General features: G+C 37.8%; 1 protein-coding gene and 1 long non-coding RNA gene across 13 annotated transcripts in view; one reads left to right on the forward strand and one right to left on the reverse strand.

Annotated features, from left to right (window-relative positions):
* Nucleotides 1-3,785: 3,785 nt before the first annotated feature.
* Nucleotides 3,786-25,856, forward strand: part of how (protein held out wings) — a 39,131-nt gene continuing 17,060 nt past the window's right edge. For 9 of the 12 annotated variants that reach the window (XM_032433782.2, XM_070206706.1, XM_070206707.1 and 6 more), the window contains exons 1-3: nt 3,787-3,947; nt 4,695-5,262; nt 24,930-25,063. In XM_032433782.2, the coding sequence (XP_032289673.1) occupies nt 4,986-5,262; nt 24,930-25,063 (411 nt within the window). In that variant the 5' untranslated portion in view covers nt 3,787-3,947; nt 4,695-4,985. Of the gene's footprint in view, nt 3,948-4,694; nt 5,263-24,929; nt 25,064-25,856 lie in introns of all 12 variants that reach the window. The other 3 variants (XM_032433775.2, XM_070206705.1, XM_032433778.2) reach the window with 3 other exon arrangements.
* LOC26530748 (uncharacterized) lies at nt 7,564-9,045 on the reverse strand. The gene is made up of 3 exons (XR_001450059.3): nt 8,912-9,045; nt 7,885-8,117; nt 7,564-7,809 (listed from the first exon to the last, which is right to left on the reverse strand). It is a non-coding gene; the product is annotated as an uncharacterized lncRNA (long non-coding RNA).

Below are 25,856 nucleotides of genomic sequence, written 5' to 3' on the forward strand. Positions count from 1 at the left end.
AAGACAGCATCAAGAAATTAATGTGCTGCCTAATCAAACCAGCCAGCCAGGCATGGATAGCAACAAATTAATAGTTGTTTTTCAGGCCTGCGCCTAGGCGTGGGCGTTTTAAATGCCGAAAACACACGAATACGCCCCCCACATTAGTTGGTAACATGCAACTAAAGCCAGCGAGCCAGCACTTGCTACAGCGCAGCTAATCAAGCCAATACATGTTTGTGAATGAAATCGAGTTAAGGCTGAAGCTAATCCTAATGCTAATGCTGATGCTGATGCTGGTAGCAGCTTCAAAATTCATTCATGAGGCTGTGTCGCTGAATGCATCAGTGCCAGCCTGTTTAATAAGCTAGTGCAGATTAAAAGAAGAGAATGTTTCATCTAAATGTGACCGACTGGCGTACACCCTGTAGACACAAATACACGCAGGCAGTTGCTTAATTCTTTACTTCAGTAAACTCTTGATTAACTTCTTTTAGATAAATAAATATATTTTAAAATATTCAACCTCAACATCTTTTTCTTTAACTTTAGGGCAAGTTGACACAGGTAAAACCGAAATATTCTTGATCTGCGTATAATACAAAATATCCCATTTCATAAGGTACGAGATAAGGCCTCTCAGAATTAAGCGCAGTCAGTTGGCCAGGATTATATAGACTCTATATAAATACGTATATGTGCAGTTAATATGCTTAATGCTGGCTCATAACATGAACTGTAACAATATACCCGTTTACTCAACTTTAATAATTATAGAGTATACAAAATATAAATTTTTAAGGAATGAAAATTCATTTGTCGCAGCTTGCTTTGCTCTTAATGTGAATAAATGTCACAATTTCCAATTGATGCAAATAATTTTACTTTAAAACATAGTTAATACGATTAAAACGGGTTTCATTCATAAGCTAGTACATGAGTATTTTGTGTTCTCTTAGTTGAGTGGACTTTAGTTAAGAGTCGAGGGTATACATAACTTATAAATGTCCCTCGCAATGCAGCGCATCTAACTATTAACTCTTTGTATTCAAATGAAGTTGTGTCTCAGTTTGTCGAGAGGGAACTACATTAACTTCATACTTTCCAAAGTATCCGGTTCAAATCTCATGCCAGTTCTTAGATTAAAAATTTTATATAATTAATTATGTTCATTTAGCTGCAAATGTGTCTTAAATGTATATTGTTATACCTCATACAAATAATATATATCCGAATCACATATTTTTGAAATGATATGAGTTCAGAAATTTTTTTAAAATTATTTTTAAATATACATTTTTATTGCATTCATTCATATATATGTAAGAAATGAAAATGTTCATCAAAGTAACTAACTTTTAATATATATTTTTGAAAAAAATGTCATTACAACTTCAATTTTAGTTTGTTAACAATCTAACCAGCAAAAGTTACCTAATAAGCTCCGATCAAATGGTATATCATTCTCATATTAAATTCCTATCCGGCTGGCTAAAGTTTCCATTCAGCAACGACTCTCGTCTACCTGGGCTGAGCAGGTGTGTGGGCGTTGTAGCTGGTTTTATTTGGCTCACTCTGTGGTGGCGTCTACGCAACAGTTGTATGCGTAATGAAAAGCCCACTGGCCAACAACTTGGCTTTTTACCAATATGCCGCTGCTAATTGCACAAGGGGGAAGCGGGGGCAGCTTGTGTGTCAATTGCAAATTGTCCGAAAAAGCAAGTGTATCATTTTGTCGGCTAACATCAAAGCAGGTGCCATTAATGCGAAGAATTATCAAAAAAATTTCCAATCAAAAGGGCGCACATTTAAGGATGTTATAGTGCGAAATATGGCTAACAGAGAGGTTGGTAAATCCGCACAGTGGGCAAAAATAGTAAAAAAATTATTTCAAAAATATTAGTTGATTTTCTATCAGTACGTACAAAGTCAAGAGCTGTTTGCAATTATAATTAGAATTAGGATACAATTACATTTCTTGTTTTAGATAAACATATAAAATATAATGTCTATCCACCTAGAAGGAGGCTAAGGCCTCACCGAACCCACCTGTAATCGATCGAAGAGTTTTTGTAACAGGAAACAGATTAAATGGGAAATCCAATATTTAGGAGGAATCGGTATCAATATTTAATTTGGTACCCAATTCAGGTCTTTTCTTAATACACATCAGGAGAGAAAGACTGTAACAGACGCTTAAACTCAATGCTTAGCAAAAGCTTATATTAATAGGCTAAAGCTTAAATTAACCTGGCTAACTCAAGTTGTCTTAGAGTTGTGATGCATTTGCCGAACTTCCATGCATTTGCTGCACTGTAACGGGGTCGTTTGACAATCTGTTGTCCAGACAACTGTCTAAAATTTGGTTTTTGGGCTATCATTGCATTCTTAACGCAATTTTCCTCGTCGTGTTAGTGTGTGTGAGAGGTCTTTCAGTGAAACCGAATAACACATACTGGCGTGGTTGGGCGAGAGTGTGTTATGCCTTATTCATCTTGTTTGAAAATCATTGCCACAAAATTATTGAACAATTTGAATAGTATAGTAGTTTTTTGGGGCCCACATTTTCAAATTGAGAGTGCTACCAAAATGTCCCACATACAAAGCCCTACAGCTTAACGGCCCACGAATGAAATGATGTGTTGCTTTTTTTCTTCAGTTTTTTTCTTTTTATCATGTGGATCTAGATGTGTGCGCATGTGTGTAGGTGTCAACAGCAAAATAGGCTTTGCTGGCATTAAATCGAAAACCTATAATAATACAATGTCTAAATCTGACACAGATATTCACAGTGGCAATAAAATGTATAATGTGACTATATAATGCTCGGCACCGGCCCACACACACGCACACACACACACACACACGCACACACAGCTGACCATGCCAAGGTACAGACGATGTTGTTGGTCAGGTCGTTGGTGGTGGTGGGCGCCTGCTTTCCACTTCCACTGATTGAAAACTTTCACGTCTCTTTTAAGTGCATGCGGGTGCTGTATGTGTAAAGCGGTTGCTGGTGATGGCTTTTTGCGGAATACACGGAAGCCAGGCGCAAAACATACAGAAAATGCCATAACTGAAACGCATTTGCAATGGAAAGTAAAAGTTGTTGCCGTCCAGGGACGCTTATATGGTGCGTTGCTGCCATCGCATGCGAATTCCAATTTTTTCCCACATACATTTAACTATTTGAGCATTCTGGCTCATAGGCAAGCTTGACACCAACATTTGACTTTTTGGCTGCACAATTTCTATCTAGTACGGATACGGGAGTAATTTGCATAGCCTTTTGGCCAAATGCCCACATATCTGACAATGCGTTGTATTCGGTTCTAATCGCATTCGTCGTTGCCTTCTAACAATTTCCGTACCTAATTAATGCCTCCACTCGCATTGTTTTTTCCATAATTCAAATTGACGCCAACGCGCCAAATATGCCTAAACAAGCGAGTGCAAGCGGGATGGCTGCTGTTAACAGCGCATGATTGACAGGCTTAGAGCTGCCACCTAACAGAAATTGTTTGGTTAAAGAACCAATGTTCCATTTTTGGCCCATTAAAAGGACTAAAACAGAAAAGTATATATTTTATTCAAACAATTTCTCCATGTTTGATTTTATATTTATTAAAATAGGTTGGTTTTAAGCTATAATTCTTAGTTAAAGCAAACAGCTGCGCATTAGGTTTACTGTGGCAACGCTAGTAAATGATCTTCAATGCTGTTAAGCTGCTGTTATACTCAAAATGGCATGCTGGCTCTCTTCTTTTCATTTTCTTTCGTTAATGCGCTTTGCGTTCAGTTTCTTTTTCTCTGTCTTTGCGTGCGGTTCAGTTGTAGAAGTAGGAAGAATCGTTCAAGTAGAGGCGAGATCCGTGCGTTTTCCTTTTACCCGACTCGAATACATTTTATATAAACAAAAAAAGGAATTCTTAAATATTAAATATATGAACTGTACAACAAATGCAAATGTATGCAACTTTTAAAACAATATTATTGTGAAACATTCTGAAAGCAACCACCACACAAAATGGACTACAACAACAAATAAATCATAATCAGCAGCAACAGTAAATTGTGCATATTTCATGCGAAATTTTCAACCTTTTCATTTGAAATCAATAATTGGTTGCTTTTCTTTCTGGCAATAAGCAAGACGAGCAAATCGAGCATTAGAAATTTGTGAAGTTGTGCTTACGAATTTCTCATCAATGCTGCTGCAAATAAGAAATATGTTAATTTGCATATAAAAATTAATTTCATTTCTGTTGTACTTGGGGCTGCTGCAGCCACAGAATGAGAATGACAGAGAGAGAGAAAGAAAGAGAGCGAACGAATAGCAGCTATTTTGACATTCTGCTTTCATTCATCTCCGTTGCTCACGATTACGCTCACAAACACATGCACAGGCGTATACAAATTAACTGTCGCTGTGTGTGCGTGTGAGTGTATATGAGTGCTGGCAAAACGGAGACGGCGACTGCGCCGTCTGTCTGCTCTTCCTCTTACCGATCAGAGGCAGCCGCACTGCTGCGTTGAGGAATTTTTCTGTCTTCATTTTCAAGTTGCTCTCCCGCTGCTGCTGCGCTGCCACCGTCGTTGTGGTTGTTTTCGTTTGTTTCTTCGATACATTTTTGGGTGGAGTTGTTTTCAATCTGTTTCTATTATTAATGAAAATTTAGTTCGTAACAAAAACAATTTTGTGTTTTTTTATTTAGAAGTAACTTTTAAACTCGAAACACCAACAAGAAATCAAAGCGAGTTACGGCAGCAGAAAGAAAAAATAAAAGAAAATAGCCTTTTGTTTAGCAATTGTGCAATACGTTAAAAAAGCCAAGCGAAAGCAGAACATAGAGAAACTGTCGAAAAAATTTAATACGCATCATAAAAGAATCTCGGCAACAGCAACAACAATATTGTGCAACACAAAGTAAACAATTGTAAAAGCTTTAACAAAAACACACTCGCCCACACACACATATATATACACACTCACACACAACAACAAAATGAGTGTATGTGAGAACAAGACCGTTGTGCAACAGCAGTTGCAACAACAGGCCGCCGCTGCCGTTGCGGCTGCCGCAGCCGCCGCAGTTGCTCAGCAGCAGCAGCAACAACAACAGCCCACGCAAGTGGTGCCACAGCCGCAGCACATGACGCCCCAACAACAACAACAGAGCACACAAAGCATTGCCGACTATTTGGCCCAATTGCTAAAGGATCGCAAACAGTTGGCCGCATTTCCAAATGTCTTTACGCATGTGGAGCGCCTGCTGGATGAAGGTAAGTGATATGTAAATCAGAAATTTATATAAAAATCTATACACGCATTCAAAGCTATATAAATATGTATTTACTAAATCTCTTTGTGAGCTGAGTACGCGCATAGCTCAAACCTTAAAGTTTTGTAATCGACAATTAAAGCGTTCAAAAGCGTTTAAATGAATCATTAATTAATACAATTGTTCAGTAATTGGAATCAGCAACAAGTGGTCATATATTTTCATATCATTCTTTCTGTTTCTAAGATATTAGAAAAAAGTTTTTAAATAACGGATAATTTGCTATCCTACAAAAGTGTTAAACTTAAATGTTTATAAAGTTTTCAAAATTAGTATAACCGAAAGGTTTAATATTTTTATTGATCACAGTATTTATCTTATCACTAAATTTCTCCTTTAAGGGAACACCTTCCACTATAACATTCGATACATTTTAAATTTATAATTTCAACGATCTGTTTGAAAGGATTCTGAGCTTATAATATACAAATATATTTATATATGTTAAATGCATATACATACGTATGTATGTCATATGCTTGCAGCTCTATCAATTGGGCGCCACCTTCAACTAAGCAACACGCAACGCTCCCCCAATAAGCGCAACTTTGTTGTTCTCTTTGTTGCCTTCTATATTTAAAGTATCTTCTGTGCCCTGATCTTGAGTTCATTCCACCTTGCGGAGAGCCCAAAGTCAACGCTGCCAACGCTGTCATTTGTTTGTTATTTTTAGTTACTTCCCTTTTGTGTGCCACTTCGTTGTTGTCTCCGTTCTCTCATTCTCCGGCTGTTCCTTTCTCTCTCCAAAGAGCCAGCGCTTTTTGTTGTGTTTCTCTCATCTTCGTCTGCTTTGCCTGCTGCTTCTATCATGAACGGGACCCCCACTCATGTTTATGGATGCAACCGTGGTAGGAGCCTTGATCACTTCCGAATCTTAAAAACTGTTGCATTTACGCGGAATGTATCCAAATCTGCGTGTAACTGTTTATTTATCTGGGCTTGAACGAGGCGCGCCCATTTGGGCGTACTGGCTGACCGCATGCCTTTGCCTGCCGTTACCCACGCCTTTGCCTCAGAAGGGCAAATACTCTCCGGAGAATCAACAAAAAGAGCCGAAATCAACACAACGACAGTCAACAAGGCGCTGCCAGGGGGCGTGGCACACAGGACCACAAAAATATAACTGTGCGACGACTACCTGGATGCTCGCAGCGCGCCAGAGTTGCCAGCTTCGCTTATTTTCCGTCAAATCTGGCCGTTTTTTGAGAGTGAGATTGCGCGAATCTTCAAAATAGTTTCTAGTTCCTAGTAAGTTATATTACTAAAGAATTTACAGTAGGGGTCTTATGAAGATGTAACGCAATCTATTCAAGGATTCTGCAGCTATAGATAGAGATTAATTTTATATTTCTTTAGTTACCTATTGTTAATAAATGATATTCCAAATTAGCTAAGTTTAGAAACGCCTTGTCAGAGTATAATTTAATTTCTTGACTTTACCTTCCGCCAGAACCTCTGCGTTAGGAGAATATATTTGATTAAAAAGTGACAACGCCCTTATTTTGTTTATGGTTTTGTAAAATTAAATATTGCTTCTTTAATCCTTTGTTCGTAAACCTAGCTTTATTTCAGCTTCTCAAAAGTTGGCAACACTGCAGCCCGCCGCACGTTTGCTTCGGTCAGAAACGCTTGATTTGGTTCAAGTTGTTGTTGTTGTTTTTGTTTGCTCAACATCTGTTGGCCATATGCACATATATATGTGTGCCGTATGTGTCGCCGCTTGGTAATGACAAAATTATGTTGCACAGATACAGATACACATACATGGATACACAGAGCTAATGTACGTGCGCTGCAAACTAGTTTTTTGTCTACAAATTGTATTTGCCAAAAGCAAAGCGTTGACAATTTGTAAAACTCGTTCGACCAGCTACAAGAAAATGTGTATGAATTTTATTTGTTTTTGGTTTTGTTTTCGTTTTTACCTGCTTGCCGCCACCCACCCGCTTCTGCCACGCTCATCAGCAGCAGCTGTGGGAGTTGGGCGTGAAGTAGAACTGCATGCCCGACTTATGCGATTACAGCCGGACTCGAAGTAGGCTTGCGGTTTGCTCCGTTAACAGCTTGAGACTTCTTAACTTTCTGCTAGAAGTTGGCCTTTCTGTTATTCTTGCAACTTTCTCTATTTTTAATTGCTGTTGTCGCATCGTTGGGTTTTTATGTGGTTGCGGCAAAGTGTCTGCTGTCAACATGCGGGCCGCCCAACTTCCCTATCGAATAAAAAACCCCATACAACGGTTAGTCATAAATGTTTTTGTTTTATTATTAACAATTTCATGTGCACTTCAAATCGAAATTGTTACTCATTAACAGCTTCTGGTTTTCTGTACATGACCATAGTACAAAGTAGAGCATCCAAAATTGACAAAATTATTTTCGGAACTGCAAATAACTGTTCATTCTGGCTTTTATTGGTTACAAAAAGTTTGCTTGCGCTGAAAATTTTAATTGCCATATGGGGATATTTTTGAATCATTTCTGTTGCAACCTGTTGGGCTCCCATTTGAATTGCATAAATATATATAATATGCTTGTGCCCCCACGGACATGCCCCCACACTTACACAATCGCACACACAGAAACACACACACTAGAACATATTGCATGAATATTTGAGTACTTTGTTCGGGTTTTTGTTATTTTTCATGTTTTCCTCTTTCTTATTTAGAATTTCTTATTTATTTATTTGCCGCTTGTTTTTATTGCCTTTATTCGCTCGTCGCTTTTGGCACTGCTGACATAAATTTCGTTGTTCACTTCGTTCTTTTTCTTTTTGTTGGGGGTAGTGACTCATGTCTAAAAAAAAGAAAACAAAAATTTTTAACAAAATTAAGAAGCGCACAAAAGCTGAAGAAGATATTGTTCGGCGCTTATTGTATCTGTATCTGTTAGATACACATGACACATGCCGTCCAAGCACGTTTCTAGCGTATTTGTATCTTGATGCATGCCGAGCAATTTGCACAGTTGAAGTGTGCCTAGACTGTGGAAAGACGACGTCAACGACGGTGTGCACGGTGTGCTCGGATTACGGCGACGCAGTCCAAGCATAACTGCACGTACTATCTGCGAAATATGTATAAAGTATATATAGTTAATATATACCCGAGAGTATCTTCCGCATGACGTCTGATGTTAACATTATGAAAATGCTGCAAGGGCTGTATCTGTATTTGAATCTGTTGCTGTATCTCTATCTGTAGCAGAATGTGTATCCCATTGCTGTCTACATCAAAGCAGAACACAGCTGTAATTAAATTATTATTTAAAGGTGTTTTTTGGCCCACGCATTGGCCGAAATAAGCCCAACAACAATAACAACAACAACGATCAACTTAACATATCAAAAATGCTGTTGTTGCTCTTTCTTTGTATCTCTGGCACGCAACGCAGCGGCCGCGATCTTATAGATACACAAACTATGTGTGTATCTTGCGTTGTGCATTTAAAAAATCAAATTACGTACGGACTACACCCGCTATACGGACTATAGCGCGCAAATGTTTATATAGTCACAGCTATATGTATTTATATATAAAACCTATATGCATGTATGCATGTATGCGTCTTATATATATATGTATACCTACTTGGCATTTCTCTTTCAGATACATATACGCAGCAACATTTTCAGCGTTCGGCATTTTTTTTCTTCTTTTTTTTTGTTTTTCATGAAAATTTGAAATGTGTTTCATTTCGTCTAATTTTAGATGATTGGAAATGGTTTCTAGCCTGTTGAGAAGTCGCCTTGGAATGCTCTGCTCTCTATTTGAGTGTTTTAGGGCGTTGTTTGCGTTTTAGATGGAAGAGCATCTATATTAACTTGGCTTGGAATGCAAACAAAGCAATGCTAAAATGCATTATCAATCGAACGCTTCATCGAACGCTTCGCAAACAAATTAAATTTTGAATTAAAAAAACAAAAAACAAAAGAAAAAAAAAATAACAAAATGCGCAATGAGCGCTTTTGAATTTCAATTTCAATCCCATATCACTCCGGTCTCAGGTCCGGGGCCCAGAGACAATGTTTATACGAGTAGTTGGGTTGACGTCGTGCTCATAAATTTGTTGACAATTGTTATGCGAAACGCGTGGGCACAGCTGGCAAACCCTCTAATAACCCCTCGCACTCTGCACCCAGCACCCAGCACGAGCAGCACATTGTTTGGAAGGTGAGGGAGCTGTGAGGGGGTAACTCTCTCTACACGTCCCATTGCGTTTTTCAAATTCAATTAAAATCTCTTGTCATGGCGACCGTTGGCTGTTTTGATTTGTTGTTGTTTACGTTTATGCGTTTTATGTTGGCTAACTCGGCATTATGGGCGCTACCAAAAAAAGAATCAGCCAAGCGTTCGCCCATTGCAGTCGGAAGTTGACCATGGCCAGGAGCTGGCTGCATTTCATTATTGACCATTGAATAACTGTACCGCAAATGAAGCAATTGACCAGGTTTATAAACAATTGCATTCGCTAAATTTATTATATGATGAAAGGGCATTGCTCGACGCCGATCATTGATCACTGATCGCCGATCACTGAGCACAAATCGTTGACGTTGGCGAAAGTTGTAAGTAAAACTTTGATTGGTTTTGGCTCAACGGTTGGCTGGGCAAGTGGGTGGGAAAATGCAGACTGTCGATTTCCATTCCATATTATCTTTGAGCGTAATACATGGTTGTCTTTATCTTTATTTTTTGATATCTTTATCTTATGATAAATCATCAATTGATTTGAGTTCTATTAAGAATTTGCAAAAATATTTTACATTAAATCAGATAATCATTCGAAAAGTTTGATTAAGCTCGGATTAGACTAATATTTTATTTGCAAATGATTTAATCGTAAAAAATCAATCCTATTTGTTTTCAATACGAACCCAATATAAACAAAATAAATCAGTTAAGAGCTCGACTGTTGCAGATATTTTAAACAGTCGCATTTCTTGTGTGCAAACATTTGCGAACCTTTTTTGAATAGTTTTAAAAGTCAATTAGCAAGTTTCAATTTTGTTTTGGTTTCATTTTGCTTTTAACTAACCGATGGCAGAATTCATAGAAATGCGCTCATCTAGGCAGCAGCAAAATATGATATCTCCAGCCAAGCACAAATGACTCAGCACATGGCACATGGCAATTCCGTAGATACAAATGTGAGTATCTGCAGCCTTCAATTAGCATTTTCAAGTGCCTGCCAGTTGGGTTGGCTGCCGCCTCCCTCGCGCCCCTAGATTGCGTCATTTTCATCTTGCATGACATTTGATACACACAATGTGCAACAAATTCTGAAAAGCGCAAAAAAAAGAATACGAAACACAAAATTTTGACAAAAATAGCTAAAAATGCTGAAAAGCTCGTAATTAAAATGTGTTTTGCATGCTCATGTTCCACACACGCACGCCTTACACACACACACACACACACACGCACACACACTCAAACATTCGTGGAGTCCATGCATGGCACGCGACTACCAGCAGCAGACTCCGCAGCAGGGGCAACATTGGCAGCCATGTGGCATTAGACAATTGCTTTAATATGCCGGCAGACAGTTGCCGCCGCCGACGCCGCCAAGCCGCACAAATTGAACAATTTGATAACAAAGCGCAATACTTGAGAGCGCGAGATTCAAAAGGCAATAAATTTCGCTTTGAAGTTGTGCCATATGGTCGCATGGCCGCATGGCCGCATGGCTGCAACTTCAACTTTAACTTTAACTCGAACTCGCCTGCGTGTGCTCTCTGCCATAAATGGGAAGACGATGCCACTTGAGCTGTGGCAAGTGAATCACTTTTATTGTGCAATGCCTATCGATTTTTATGGCCGATCAATTGGATTTTTTAATTGCCCCAAAAACGGGCAACTGTGTGTGCGGAGAGTGAAAAATGCAAAGCCGAGCGGCTGACTGTCATGTGAAATGCGGGCACAACCTCAAACACACACACACACGCACTCACACTCACCCCTGTTTGCAATATATATACACTTATAGATCATTATTGTATCAGATATTGTTTGTGTCAAGGCGCAACAATAGAGTGACGTCCACTTGCCATGGCTGACAAAAACATGCTTAAGAATCTTAAGCGAAAATGTCATAAGTTTGAATTAAACATGAATAGTGCTATATGCATACATTTATTTATAGCAATTAAATGCGTCATGTACAAAACAAGAAATAGCGCCAGATTTAAGTTAATTGTTGGCTTTGTTGTTGCTGTCATTGGAAATGTTTAACAGCTATGTTAGCAGCGGTATGTATCTTGCAGATACGCGTACGCAATATGTATACGACGACAGCATGCAAATGTTTGCAGCAGATAATTAAAACGTGGCATAAACACAAACATTCACACACACACACACGCACACACATGCAAGCTATTGCTACAGCTACTTTTGTATCTTTGTATCTTTTGGTTGTCTGCAATTGAGAAATTTAGCAAAACAACGCGTATTTACTTGTGCAGCATGAATGAACGTTTGTCACGTTGTTTTACATGTATGTGTGTGCATGTAGTGTGGTGTGTGTGTGTTGGCATTTTGGTGTATCTTTTGGGGCCGCCAGCCGTTTTAGTTTTGCGCTATTTTCGCATTAATGCGTTAACTAATTTCACGCACTTTTGTGCCGTTCAACTGTTTCGATTGAAAGTCTTTGGTATTTGCCAAAATTTTGCAACTGTCACGCCCCCATGACGCCCTAATTGTTGCATTTGCCATCAGCTGTTTCATTTCGTGCCTCTGTGCGTGTGACTGTGAGTCGGGTTACATGTTGTCGCTGCTGGCACTACCTTTTGTCGTTTTGGTTGTTGTTTTTGAAATGACATAAAAATTGAATGTCGTGCTGCCACGTTTTATTATTTTGTTCCTCTCTGCGTATTTGGGTTAAATGTCATTTCTTATGTGCAAACGTTATGTGCGTAGGCGCCACAATGCCATATGCGGTCACAAACGATCGCTAGGCCAAATACAATATTCAATAGTTGATCAGTCTTTGAAAACTGTTATAATGTAGATATTTAACAGCTATGGCGCGCTGTTGACAACATGGCTTTGTAATATTAAAAATTTAAAGAAAACTGTATTTGGTCAAGACTTGTACAATTGTTTACAGTTCGTTTTAAATGTGTATTTCAACTAGATTTTTATTTCGCTTCTCTAAAAAGGTTGTTATTAACATTGCATTATGTTAACTTAGAGATGTTAACAGTAATTTATCCAACAGCAGTGCCACAGTAAACCAGAACCAGAAAGCATCAACTGCTGTTTCTATTTTTAAGTCAATTGCACAGGTTATACGAGATGCATCATCGTTAGCAGCATCAGCCGTGGCAGCCGAAGCTACATTGAGCAATGGCATTCAATTTCCGCTTCACTTTCAAATGCACAACTGCCCACTCTTGCGGGCCAGACTGTTGCCAACCCAAGGACATCTAGTGTCTTATCAGAGTAACTGACAGTTGGATGAATGTCATTGGCATATGCTGCGATGGCCATATGAACGAGTGCACTTGCATTTTCTAAAATGCCAGTCAGGCCAAACGGGCTTTCGGCCAGCTCATTTGGGGACGGGGACGTAGGCTTTTCCGGTTTTCCACGCACAAGCCCACACCAAAAATATTTCTTGTATTTTGTCAGACATAAATACAAATAATAAAAGGCAGGTAAATAGTATACAAAGAAATAGGGAGACATCGTTGCCAGTTGTCGCAGCCGCCTTTCGACTAAAAATAAACAAAATACGTGGGCGCACAAAGGTGTTAAGAACAAGTTGCACAACGCTGAAAAGGAAACCTGCAATGTTGAAATACATATAATAAATGCTAATAAATAGCTATATATACTGTTGCTGCACAGGGTCGACTATCAGATACCCCGTGGCATTTGATGAAATGTTAACAGGCTTGTGATGGGAGTTAATTACATATAAATCAATCGAGCTATTACTATTATTTCTTAATCGTATTAACATCACTTGGTAATCGTAAATGAATGTGCTAATTCAAGTAACAATTGTTAACAATGTGTAAGAAACACCCTATAGCCTAATTATACGCAGTACAACTAAAAATACAAATAATAAAAAAAAGGCGGCAACTCTTTGACTTTTGTCTTGAAAACGAGTTGCTGTACACTTCAATTTTGGTCAAGCATATTATAATTATGCATATACATACAACTTTCAACGCTCAAGTACATGCTTACCTACATACATGTGTTCATAAATAAATATGTATTTGGTTTTTGTACTTTCAGTAACAAAACAGATAGCTGTGACAGTGGGTAGGAGGACAAGTGGTAGGCAGTTAAGACGGGGCTCTCTGTAATAATTTATAGCAATAGCGAGAGCTCTTCATGTATTGTCTTTGGCTTTGGTTTGGGCCCTGTTGTTGCCACAGTCGTATGTGTGGGTGGGGGGGGGGGGCTCTGTGCGACGTGCGTCACGTTGCGTATGCGCGATAAACAACATTAATTATACGCCAAGTAAAAGGCAGCACGATCAAGTGACATGCTGCGTAGTCACAAGTAATGCATGGCCCATTTCAAGCGCTTAAGAGACGCCCACAGCTCATACACACTTATACATATATATAAATGTATTTATGTTATTTCGAAATAGGTTGGTAATGAATTTCGCTAGCCGTTTTTGTCTCGCTGCGATTTGAAAATAATTAAATTATAATTTAAACCAAATACAGACATTGTGTTCGCTAATTATAGTTAAATAACCATTTGTAGAAATATGAAAACATGACATAAGCGGCACGAATCAAACTTGTCAGGGCTACTCCCAAATGACAAATGCAGCTTTCACTCATAAACTTAAATTTACGATTTTTTCAACTAAACAAAATAAATGCTTAGGCATTCAAAATCCTCTTTATAAATATTATTTTCATTTCCGCTAGACCTCGCGCAGCATTCTTTAATCTAATAACAGCTGTAAGTTTTCACATAAAAATAAGTAAAAAAAAAAAAAAAAAAACAATTCGTATAGGTATAAATAATAATTTTCCCAAAATGAAAACAAAACTGAGAGGTGAATTCTTGGCGCTGATGATGGAACGCAGCTTGTAGAATGAAATGTTTATAGTTTATCCAAACTTTCGCAGTCTCATTGCCTGAAATAATTTGGATATTTATTTAAAAAATACAACGCCATTATTTGTGCATCAAAACCCATTTCTATACCCTGCAACATGGTTCGAATTAGGTAGTAAAGTTCGCATAGTATTGAAAAATCTTTGAAATTTATCTAGGAAAGAACACAAAAGGTCATGAACCTCGCGGTTCGTTTGGCCCGTTCTCCATCTCGCTCTTCATTCAATTCTGTGCGTGATTTGTGAGATATATCTTCTTCTTATTGTTGGTTGTTTGTTATTATTGTTGTTGTTGTTGTTGTCGTTGTTGTGGTCGTGGCCGGGCAGCGTCTGTTTATGTTCCACACACGTAGCAGGGGCTCCGGAAAAGTCATTCGGCTACTCCAGAAATAAACAAGCGCTGGCAGCGTGGCAACAGCCAGAGCATTTGCCTAGACAAGTCATATCCGAATGCTGCTGGGGCCTGACAGAAATTTTATCTTTTGGATTTTTTTAAAAATAGCTGCCGGGCAAAAACAAAAACCGAAAAAACTACCAGCAAAAAAAAAATTAAAAAAAAAAAAAGGAAAAACAAAATACAGAAAATCACAAAATTTGAATACTGCTGCAAGCCATTTTCAGCCGCATGCATTGTGGTCCTAACACGTGTTGATTTGCAAATTACTATAAACTTTAACTATTTAAGGCTTTATAAATTTACTTAATGCCTTATCTAAAAAATTCTTACCGTTTACCTCCAGTACTGGGTTATCTGAAAACGCGTTGAATCTGGGTAACTACCTTTTGCCTTGCCCGATTTGAACTTACCATAAATTAAATTACGTATTAAACGAGTATTGTAAACCAAACAATCCAAAACCAAACCAAACCGAACCATTTGTATTTTCAAGTAATCTTATCTTCCACCACCTGTCTTGTTCGTTTCAGGTGAGTGTTTGCTTAAGGACTTATCAGTAATGCGATAACACAGTAGCTGCCCATTGGAAAATGCCGACTATTGTTGTATAATTGTTAAACAAAATGCCGTCGGTCCTCGGCAAAATCTAACCTGATTGGCTGAGTACACAAATTGTCTATTAGCTATACTATATACTGTTAATTTTTAATTGGTTTAAGCAGCCATTGCTATGAGCATTGAGAACTTAAACGAAGGGAAAATTAAACAGAGAGATAGAGAAAGAAAGAGAGAGCAAGTGAGAGAGAGGGCACGACCGCTCATCGATATTGTCTGGCGTTGAGTTTTATGAGCTGTGCTATAAAATAAGCTCGGTTAATTGCTTTATAAAAATGGGTGCGCAGGGCACGGGATCGACTACCGTTTTTGTACCCCGTACACATTGAATATACATAGGTAATATAGGTAAAGCGGCTAAGCGACGTGGTCTTTAGATCTGGCAGTAATGTTTGCCTGCATATCACGCGTCGATGACAGAGGCTTAAAGAACTAGTAAATAGGTTCTCGTATACCATACGTTGCGTATTGAAGATAGATATAAAAAACCTTAACCCAAATATGCGTTCGTCTTATTTGACGTCCTTATCCCAAGGTTTAAGAATTATTTTTGGCTTATGTACATATTTGAAAGGCAAAAGATAAAGCCCAGTGTGTATAAGCGTGTCTGTGTTAGTATATATTGATATGTAATTGATGGTAAATGTGTATTATGAAGCTGAGTATAGGGAATCTTTTAGGCGAGCATGCACCAAATTGATAAAGTGACTAATAGGCGAACTGGCTGATTGAAAGTAGCCTCTCGGGGGGCCTTAAGCTAGCAATTTATGCACTTTACTTGTCACCGCCATGTGCCGGACTCGAGCTATTTGCTGAAAAGGTTTTTCAATAGAACCCTAACGCCCACGCCCACCCTCGCTCTGTTACCTTCATTGTATGAATCTTAATTAATTTTGAAATATTGACATAATACGCAAAACGATTCGTTGAGACGCGTCGTGACGGTTTTATTTTATTTATTTTTTCGTCTCCTTTGGTTCGGTTTGCTTTTGACTCAGCTCAGCTCGTCTTGAATTGACTCGGTTTGGGTTCGGGGTGTGGCTTCCTGCCTTTCATCTTGCTGGGTCGTGCGATTCATTAAGAGTAAGTTTTTTTGTGCGGCCATGGCCGCAAGATTTTCCACAATTTCACAAATTAACGCATTTAATGCATTTTCACTTGGCTTCGGTGCGTCTTTTTTTTTTTGGGGTTTCGGGTTCGGGTTTTTCTTGCTTATGTGACGGCATTTTGTATGAAATTGCGCACATGGGAACTGTTTGATTTGCGGCCAATTTTCGCTTGGCTCGATGCCTTGCGCCACTTTGCCCGCAACAAGCACAACAACAAAAACCACAACAACAACTGTTAAACTGTGTACAACGACATTTGCAACGTTTTTTGGCAATGACAAGTTGCAGAAAAAAGTTTTTTTCTTATTTTTTTTTTTTTTTTTTTGGAAAAATTGGCTTACAATTTACGAACTTGTTTGCAATTTTCGAACATGTTTCGTTTGCCGTTTTGTTGCAATTACGGCCAGTTTTGAGCGTTGGGTTTATAGTAAACAACGATTTGCCAGTTCATACTATAGTGTACAATTTTACAATACATACATCTTTATGTGAGACACATCAGGTGAGCCTTAATGAGTGTGTGAAATCTTAGTTATATCACTTAATAGTAAATAATTGGTTAATGCGTATATCGGATATCATTTACCGAAATTTTATATTTATTCAATGACATTATTTCACGGAATAGGCTGTTTTTCTTCTTCTTAAGAATGTGAAACATTCTCAAATTTCGACAACACAAATACTGGTCAAGTACGCGCGGACCTGGCTTGGATTTCAAGGGCGTCGCAAAGCCATTTCCAAAAATATATATATCTTATTGCTTGTTAATTGTTTGACAGTAATTTGTTGTTGTTTTGATGTTGTTGTGGAAGCTGCCGCTGCTGATGTTGTTATTGTTGTTGTTGCGATTGCCAAGACTCGTTAAGCTACGCAAATTGACACGCCCCCAATGAGCAGCTGCTGTGGCTTTTTGTAATCTCAAAGCTTAATGTCAAGATGCAAGGCTGATGCTGTATTGCACACACACTCACCCGCAGACACTCACTTATAGACAGAATTACAGTTATTTGTTTTTATTGTGTGCGTGTGAAATACTGTCGTAATGTTGTTAATGTTAAAGCTGCCTCCGTTCCTGTTGTTGTTGGTGTCACCCACACGCATAGCATGTCGCATTAAAACCACATTTGCATTTCCATTTCAATTTTGGTCTCCATCATATGATATTTTGTATGTATGTGTTTGCTTGTAATGTTGCTGTTTACTTTATAGATGTTTGACTTTGCTCTGTGTGCCAGTTGCTGTTGACAACAGCTTTCCATTTTGGCCATTGTTGAAATTGAAAGTTGTAACTAATTCACGCCGCGCTGCTTTGGCATTTTCACTTCCTTTCTTCAACGCCCTTAAGACAATCCAAGCAGCGTCTAGATCAGTTAAGATTCATGACTCGCTGCTTTGTTTTCTTAGCGTCAAAAGGCATTCTGGCGTGTCGACCACCTTCACTTGATGTACTCTTGTGCGCTGTGTTTGTGTGCGTGTGCATGTGAAAAATTCCACATTCGTCGTATCATTGTTTTCCCAACATCGTTGACACATTTTCATTTACTAGCTTGTGAGATTTTGTGTCTCAGTGGCATATTCTTTTTGGGGTGTTGCCAATTTGATGGCTGGCTTCGCATCGCATTTGTTTTATAGCCCTTTGTTGGCTGGTCATTTACGTAAATATAAAGCTGACTACGTTGCTAAGCAATGCGGCGGTTGTGGGGCTGGTGATGCGTCCCTTCAAATTATCTCATTAAAATTTTAATATACATATATTTTTTCGTCATTTTTTGTTTTGCGGCTTATTAAATGACACCGGCTAATAAAACTGGCAATAAAAAGTGCCAAGAACCGAAACGTAATTAGTCACGATTTTGTTGGTATCCGAAGTGAGGGAATAAGTACTCGCTCAAATTAATCACAGCGAATTATAAGCTGTGTTTAAGGTGTTTGCATATTTCATTTGCAGCAAATTCAATTTAATTAAAATACATTTTATTAGCAAATTAAAGATCATGTCACACATTTATTGGGCAATCATTGTTACAATTAGCAAATTCAAATGTTATTAATTAAATGAAATGCCTTCAAACCTCTTGAAAAGTGTATGTTCATGTGTGTGCATATATATTATTATTAAGCACTCCGAGAAATGTATTAAAGCATCATTGAATGACTAATAATAATAATAGGACTTGACAACCAGTCTAATAATAAAACATATTACTTCATCAGAACATTGATAGCTGTCAAAGTAGAATTTACCATTATACGAACACATATCGCACATTGTACGGCTTTTTGCATGCTCTTTTTAATAAGAAAATTATACTAAATCGCATAATTGCATTTGCCTGTCATTTTCTATATATAGCATGCATGTTCGTGTATTGAAAACCCAAAATAATTTGTTTGAAACAACGTCGCATTATCAGGCAAACCTAACATGTTTTATTTGAATTTACTTATATTTTATTTGCTCGCCGAAAAAAAAAATGGAATATTGCGTTTATTTAACTAAAACTATAAATGAATAGGTTAATTTGTGTTATTTTTAGTTTAATATGCACATTTTTCGTATTTATTAAAGTGTTTATTTGAGCATGTGGCAGCCCAGTGAGAGAATCCAGACAGCTGGCCAGGTGGGTTTCCATTTTCCCAATTTGATTTTGTTTTAGGCACGTAGCCGTGATTTCATAGATTTGGCTTGGTACGAATAATTCAAGAAATCCACATTTTGGCCAATATTCTTAGTTTGTGTGGCAAAAACAAACAGTTGCCAATGTTTTATGTTTTTCAATATAAAAAAATTGATTGTGGTTTTTCTGATAGCTGCCACTCTTCACCATATGAAAAACACATACAAATTGTTTGCCTACTTTATTGTTGTTTCGTTTTCAGCATTTTTCGTGCATTTTTTGTGCAATGCTTCCCAATATTCATAAAAGATTAACAAACAGCAGATACCATGTTATTTTTTTTCTGCTTATTTTGTAATGGTCTCAGTCTTTTTCGACTTTTAAGTTTCTACATTGGAACATCTCCAGCTGAAATGTGTATGTATCTGTTAACTGCAAAATATATTATACATTTTGCTACAGTGTCTGACAGCCGGCGCTTGACACATTATATATATTTTTTTTTATTTATGTTTCGATATCATTTTTCGTGCTTTTTGCTTGCCATTGATTTTATCTATGACCCAAATTTATGTAGGTAAACAAGTGTTTTATTATGTACTTGCTGGCAATTTTCTTTTATGAACATGCTGTTATGCTGTTGCGTTTTCATTTTATTATAATTCCTAGTGTTCATAAACTTATAAAGCATATAAAATTATAGGAAAGTAATATTTATTATGTTTAAAAAGGTTATATGACGAGGAGACATCTATCCCTTTGAATATGCTTGCAATTGATCAGCATCAACAGCTGAGTAGATTTCGATGCGTACTTACAGAATACTTCACAACATCCTTTTCTGAGTACGGAGTATCTTTTTGTCTGTTATTCTCGACTAGAACCTTTTTGTTTTCTGTTTCAACCTGTGTCAATAAAAGTGTTGAAAAAATGGACGCCAGCGCTTGCATATTTTTAAAATGCAATTTTAAAATTCCAACAACTTTTACGCGTATCTTTATTATAGCATGTGTTGATTGAAATAATAATGCTAATTTTATAACACAAAAAACAACCAAATTTTATCGAAGCGGCAAAGTTGTTGTGGCGTGTGAACCAACATGTTAACGACAGCCTAACGATACGAGAATACACTAAAAAAAAAAAAATCAAGTGACAAATTATACAGTATTAAACGAAATTCAGTAAAGAAAGGCAACCAAAAATTATGCAGACATACATATACTTAATATTATAATGCTTAAAATATTTTATTTTACAAATATTCTTGTTTCTGTTGTTGTTGTTGTTGTTGTGTTGTTGTCCACAGACCATTCATATCAATGGAACTGGCTAACCGCAGGCCAAGAAATGTGCACAAAATAAGTATGCAAAATACAAAAAGCAAATATATGAAATTACTTGAATACACATACATGAATATGCGATATTTGTGTGCGTGCGTGTGCGTGTTTTTGTTTTGCGCCAAGTGATTTTGTTTGCAAATTCTCAAGGCCGTCCAAGGCATTTGTGGAGTTCATGCCAAATGTGCTTGCAGTTGGTTTATGGCCGGAGGCGAACGGCTTAATTGCAGTGGCTGTGGAACACAGCCGCCAACATTCAAGCCAAGCTTTAAGCATTTTTTTTTTATTTTTTATTTTTATTTGTATATTGTTTTTTCGCCATTACGAGGCGTTTGTCATTGCTGTGACAATTTGTTAAAAGTCGGCTTGTCACCCACACGATTAGCTTTTGGCATTGTTAAGGCCAAAATACGCTGGCTACACCCACATTGAGCTGAGCAGTGGGAACACACAGCGCGAATCATCTAATTCGTGGCATGAATGCTCTTGCATTCATAAATTAGCTGCCAGGTACTTAGATACTTATGTAGCGCACTTAAACTCGCTTGTCGTGATCCAATGCAAATTACTCCGCTCCACCAAAAACAATCAATCAGCTGATCTACCCGCAGAGTTGCCAAGTTGTGAGCTGAGCTTGGTATTAATTTGGTTTAGGTGTCAACTGGCCTAACTGCCTACCTGCCTGTTTACCTGTCTGCCTGTTTGGCATATCTTATAAGATTGACAAGCTGGGATAAGATTTTGGCGTGAACAAGGTTGTCTGCGGTTATGTGGAAGCAACAATCGTGTTTTCATATTAATCAAATGCAAGCAAATACATAGTAGAATACGTACATAAATATTTATTAATAAAAATAAACTAAATATAGATTACAATTAAACATTTTCTCTATCAATTTTTACCAATTTAAGTATTTTCATTTAAATTAGATGACTTTTCTTTTCTATTTACCATTAAAATGTTTTTAAAAGTTTGCGTCTTGACATTTAATTTAATTGAACTTTATGTTCGTCTAAGCAACGCCTTTGCATTGCACGCATAAATAATTTATAAGCAACGAAAATATACGTGAATTTCCACAGAAAAGCAGCCAAAGCAGCAAAGTGGAAAATCTCTTGAGACTTTTAAAAAAATTGCACATAGTATAATTTCATTTGCTTCACAGCGCAGTTGATCAACAACAACACGAACAAGAAAATGTTGTTTTCTGCTAGCGAAAAACAAGAAAAACCATCAACCAAAATAAATAACAAGACATGGCTCGTTCTAGCTGTCCAAGAACATTAAGAATCGGCCAAAGAACTCATTAAGAGATGCGAGTGAAAACTGAAATATTGAATACACCATGGAATTTGTCGCAAGCAAGCAAAATGTGCGCGCATAAATTTGTTTTTGTGTGCGTTGATTTTAATAGATGTTCAAAAGCAAATTAAGGGCAACGCCGGCGAAAAGCTTTTTATTTAGTCGGCATTTTCTGGCATTTTCCGCACGAAACTGCAAATTCTTTGGATACAAGTGCAATCACGAAATCTGCGCTTGAGATCTTTTCAAGCATAAACGCAATCATGACAGCTGTCAATTTTAATCGGTCAAATGTCAAACGGACAGACGAACCGGCGGACAGACAACGTGACTGATGTGCGGCACACGAATATTAAAGGCAAATTAGATGAATAAGCCGCGCCAAATTCGCATAGAATTGCAATTGCATTTGCATATGACGAAGCCAATGGTTGCTCGGTGGCCCGAGGGTCAGTTGTTATTATCATAGAATCGGATTAGTCACCTAGAGACCAAATTGATAGCAGCATTTAGATAAATTACAACAATTAAGCCTGACTAAAGCCATATGCGCAGGCGGCTTAATTAATAACTTGCCTTTTATGTCTGTCTTGCGCTCTCACTCGCTCTCGCTCTCTTCACATTTACATATCTGTATGATATATACCTGACTGAGTCTATAATTAAATCCCGTGTCCGTTGCCAACTGACCATTTAAGGGCATTGGCTGAGTTGGCGAGCAGGTTGTGCACCTCGTTTATGTGTAGGTGTCGAGCTGCTATGCCAATCTAATAATTATCAATGAAAGATCTTTTTTATTCATTAACAAGTTCTCGGTCTCTAGTGCTTATAAGGTAGTTGCTTTTTGAATGTATATCGCTCATTCATTCAAATGCCGCCACTCTTAATGCAAGTCAAGTTTTAGTCATAATTTACATGTGTATGCTTATGACTCTATTTCTATCTTGGAAATTCAAATCTAATCGAATATCTATATATGGCACACACACAGCGCTACCAAATTTGGCGCCAAGAACTTTGTTTTTGCAAAAAGAACTTGACGCTTGCTTGTGTGGGCAACGCAACATTTAAGTATTATTATTATGTTTTTTTTTTTTTTTTTGCTTAGTTTTAATTTTTTTTATTGCCAACACCCGCACACGGTTTTAAGTGTGTTATTTCACTATTAGCTTTTAAAACTATTTAAAAACTCGAGCTAGTCTCTGTAAAAATGGGCAAAAGTCAACAAAACTCATGAGCGCTGTCTATACTGCGTTGTTTGTAAGGGATGTGCCAAAAAATGTTGTGATGTGCTGACTTTTGAGTTTGCTCGTAAAGTTTTTGCTTTTGCTGGGCGTTGGGCGGCTGGGCTTGTACAAAAATAGACGGGAGCTGCCTTTCTAACACTTTCCGTACATAATTTGACGGCTTTATGATGCCCTTCTGGTAGCTGTTGGCAGCGCCTTCTGCGCTCGGTTGCCACATTTTGCAACATTTTAAATATAGACTTGTGTATTTTTCTAGCTATGCTGCACTTTATGAGCAGCAGCGGAGCGTCAATAAATTGTCAAATTTTATGCATTGCGATTTTACATTTGGCAGGGATTTCACATTTGCCAGCCAGTGGCACCGAGGGCCACAAGGGACAAAAGTGGGGCAGAAAGTTTAAAGCAATCGGTTGAGCGGACTTTGGTAAAGGCAAAAGTTGGAACTTAAAATTGTGTAATATATATCAACTACATTGTAATATAAATTAAAATTTAACAGGAATGTGGTTAAAGTGATTATTAAAATATTATTTTTTAAAAGTTAATTTTATGCAGAGTCTTAGTCTATGTCTAGACATGTACAAACACATTTACTCAACAACTTTTATATTTTCTTCCAAACAAAGTGAATTCTGAGAAAGTGCGGGTGGAAAGTTGAGCAAGTCAAGAACTTGAATGAAATCTATTTTGAAGAAAATGCTAACGAAATGGACAAACAAAATTCACGTTTCAATTTGCAATTTCGTGGAAACCAAAACGATGTCCGCTAGAAATATGAATTTTATAACAATAAATAACTGCATAGAAGGCTCTAATAGTATTGCGTTGCCATAACAAGAAATGCGATTAATAAGTTTGCCAGCCAACTCATGCATCAAATTGATGACATAGCCTCCTGACTGAAATGAACAGTGGCTGTTTCTTAACTCATGCCGTATGACATGTGCCTAGCACACACCCAAATATATAGATGTATAAATATGCATATATCAGTCCTATCATTCTGGTGACAAATTGTTGGCCATTGTGTATGAGCCAGCTAGACGGGCACATGCCAAAGTTAGACAATGCAACTGTGCTTATCCAATGTTAAACAATAAAACAACAAAATGTTGATCATATCAATTGTAAAGGCGCTGTCAACTGGCACAGTTGGTCGCCGCGGTAGCCCAAACGCTAAATGTGTGAATTATGGCGCACACCGAGGCGTATGCGCAATTTGGCATTGCATTTTACATGGCCCACACACAGCCCCGCCCTATGCAGCTCATCGCAGCTTTATAGTCGCTGTAATTTGAAAGGCAAATGCATGCCATAATTCGTTTATATATAAACCAAATGATTTCACTAGGTGGCAAAATCGTTGGTGTAGTTTGTCGGCGTGTGACTGGTTCGGCGGTGCAGGGTATGTCGAGTATTTTGCATCTAATAAATTAGCGGCATTAATATAAAGTAAACATTCACACGCCGTTAATGGCGTATGCTGGTACAATTTTTGCTGGCTACTCTGCTCAGAATATGTATAACTAAAAGTCAAATTAAGAGTAATTTAATACGCGCATTAAACTAAATGACAAATTGCTCTAATGACCGAGTAGAATGATTAGCGGCGAGTTAAACAGTGCGTCAATTAAAATACATATGTTTTTACATTGACAGCAGCATTACGCATAGCTTGTTTGTTCACTTTATTTTCTTACTATTATTATTTTTAATTTCTTATTAAGTATTATTATTTCTCATAATATTTCTAATATAGATGTTATGTTTTCCAACCAATGCAAGCATTTTAATTGTTTATTCGCAGAATTTTTTATATTAATTAAATAATTATTATTATTATCATTTATTAATATTATCTTTATCATTGTTACAGAAATTGCACGCGTGCGCGCTTCCCTATTCCAGATTAATGGCGTTAAAAAGGAGCCACTTACCCTGCCGGAGCCCGAGGGCGCTATGGTTACGCTGAATGAGAAGGTTTATGTGCCAGTGCGTGAGCATCCAGATGTAAGTACATAAATGTATATATAGTTCGACGTACGATCAACGATGATCTAATTTATGAATCGAAGCACATTTGTAGCGCTTCCGCTAATTAGAATTGACAGCACGGCCTGCTCAATGAGCTCCAATGAGCAACTGGTACACCGGAAATCGCTTTAAGGTGCGCCCTCTAACAGCGTACAAAGAATACGAGACGCTGCTGCTTGTTGCTGCAACAAATGGGCGGTTAGGCAACACTCAAGCACACACACACACACACACACACACACACACACACGACCACTGACACATACAGTGTAACACACCTTTAGACAGCTGATGGAATCAGTCGGCTGTTAAGTTGTCCAAGACTTGGCAATTGCCTCAGCTTGGGGCTTGCCTTAAGACTCGCCAAATGCAAAATGCGTATCAGTTGCTGCAGCAGCGTTACTCCCATTGTAATGCCCCCTTCCCCCAACTCACACACATGCATGTATATATATATACATATGTACCTTAAATGGGTTAGACAAAATCAGTGAAGCGTTTTAGGAAGTCGCTTGACGTCGTCGTCGTAGGCGTTTTGTGTAGCCGCCTAGCCAAACGCCATGGCAAATTAGAATTTGATTTAATTTTATGCAATTTCAAATGCTGTTTCTCCCTATTTTTGTTCTATTGTTTAATTTTGTTTTTATTGTGTAAAATGTTTGGGCGTAGTTTGGCTTCTTTATGGCTGACAGCATCGTGAACCGAGACCTAAGTGAACTTATATCATTGCTTGACACAATTAATGAATATGTCTGCCACTCTCTGACAA

The sequence above is a fragment of the Drosophila virilis genome, chromosome 2 (assembly GCF_030788295.1).
Source record: "Drosophila virilis strain 15010-1051.87 chromosome 2, Dvir_AGI_RSII-ME, whole genome shotgun sequence".
NCBI classification, from domain to species: Eukaryota; Metazoa; Arthropoda; class Insecta; order Diptera; family Drosophilidae; genus Drosophila; species Drosophila virilis.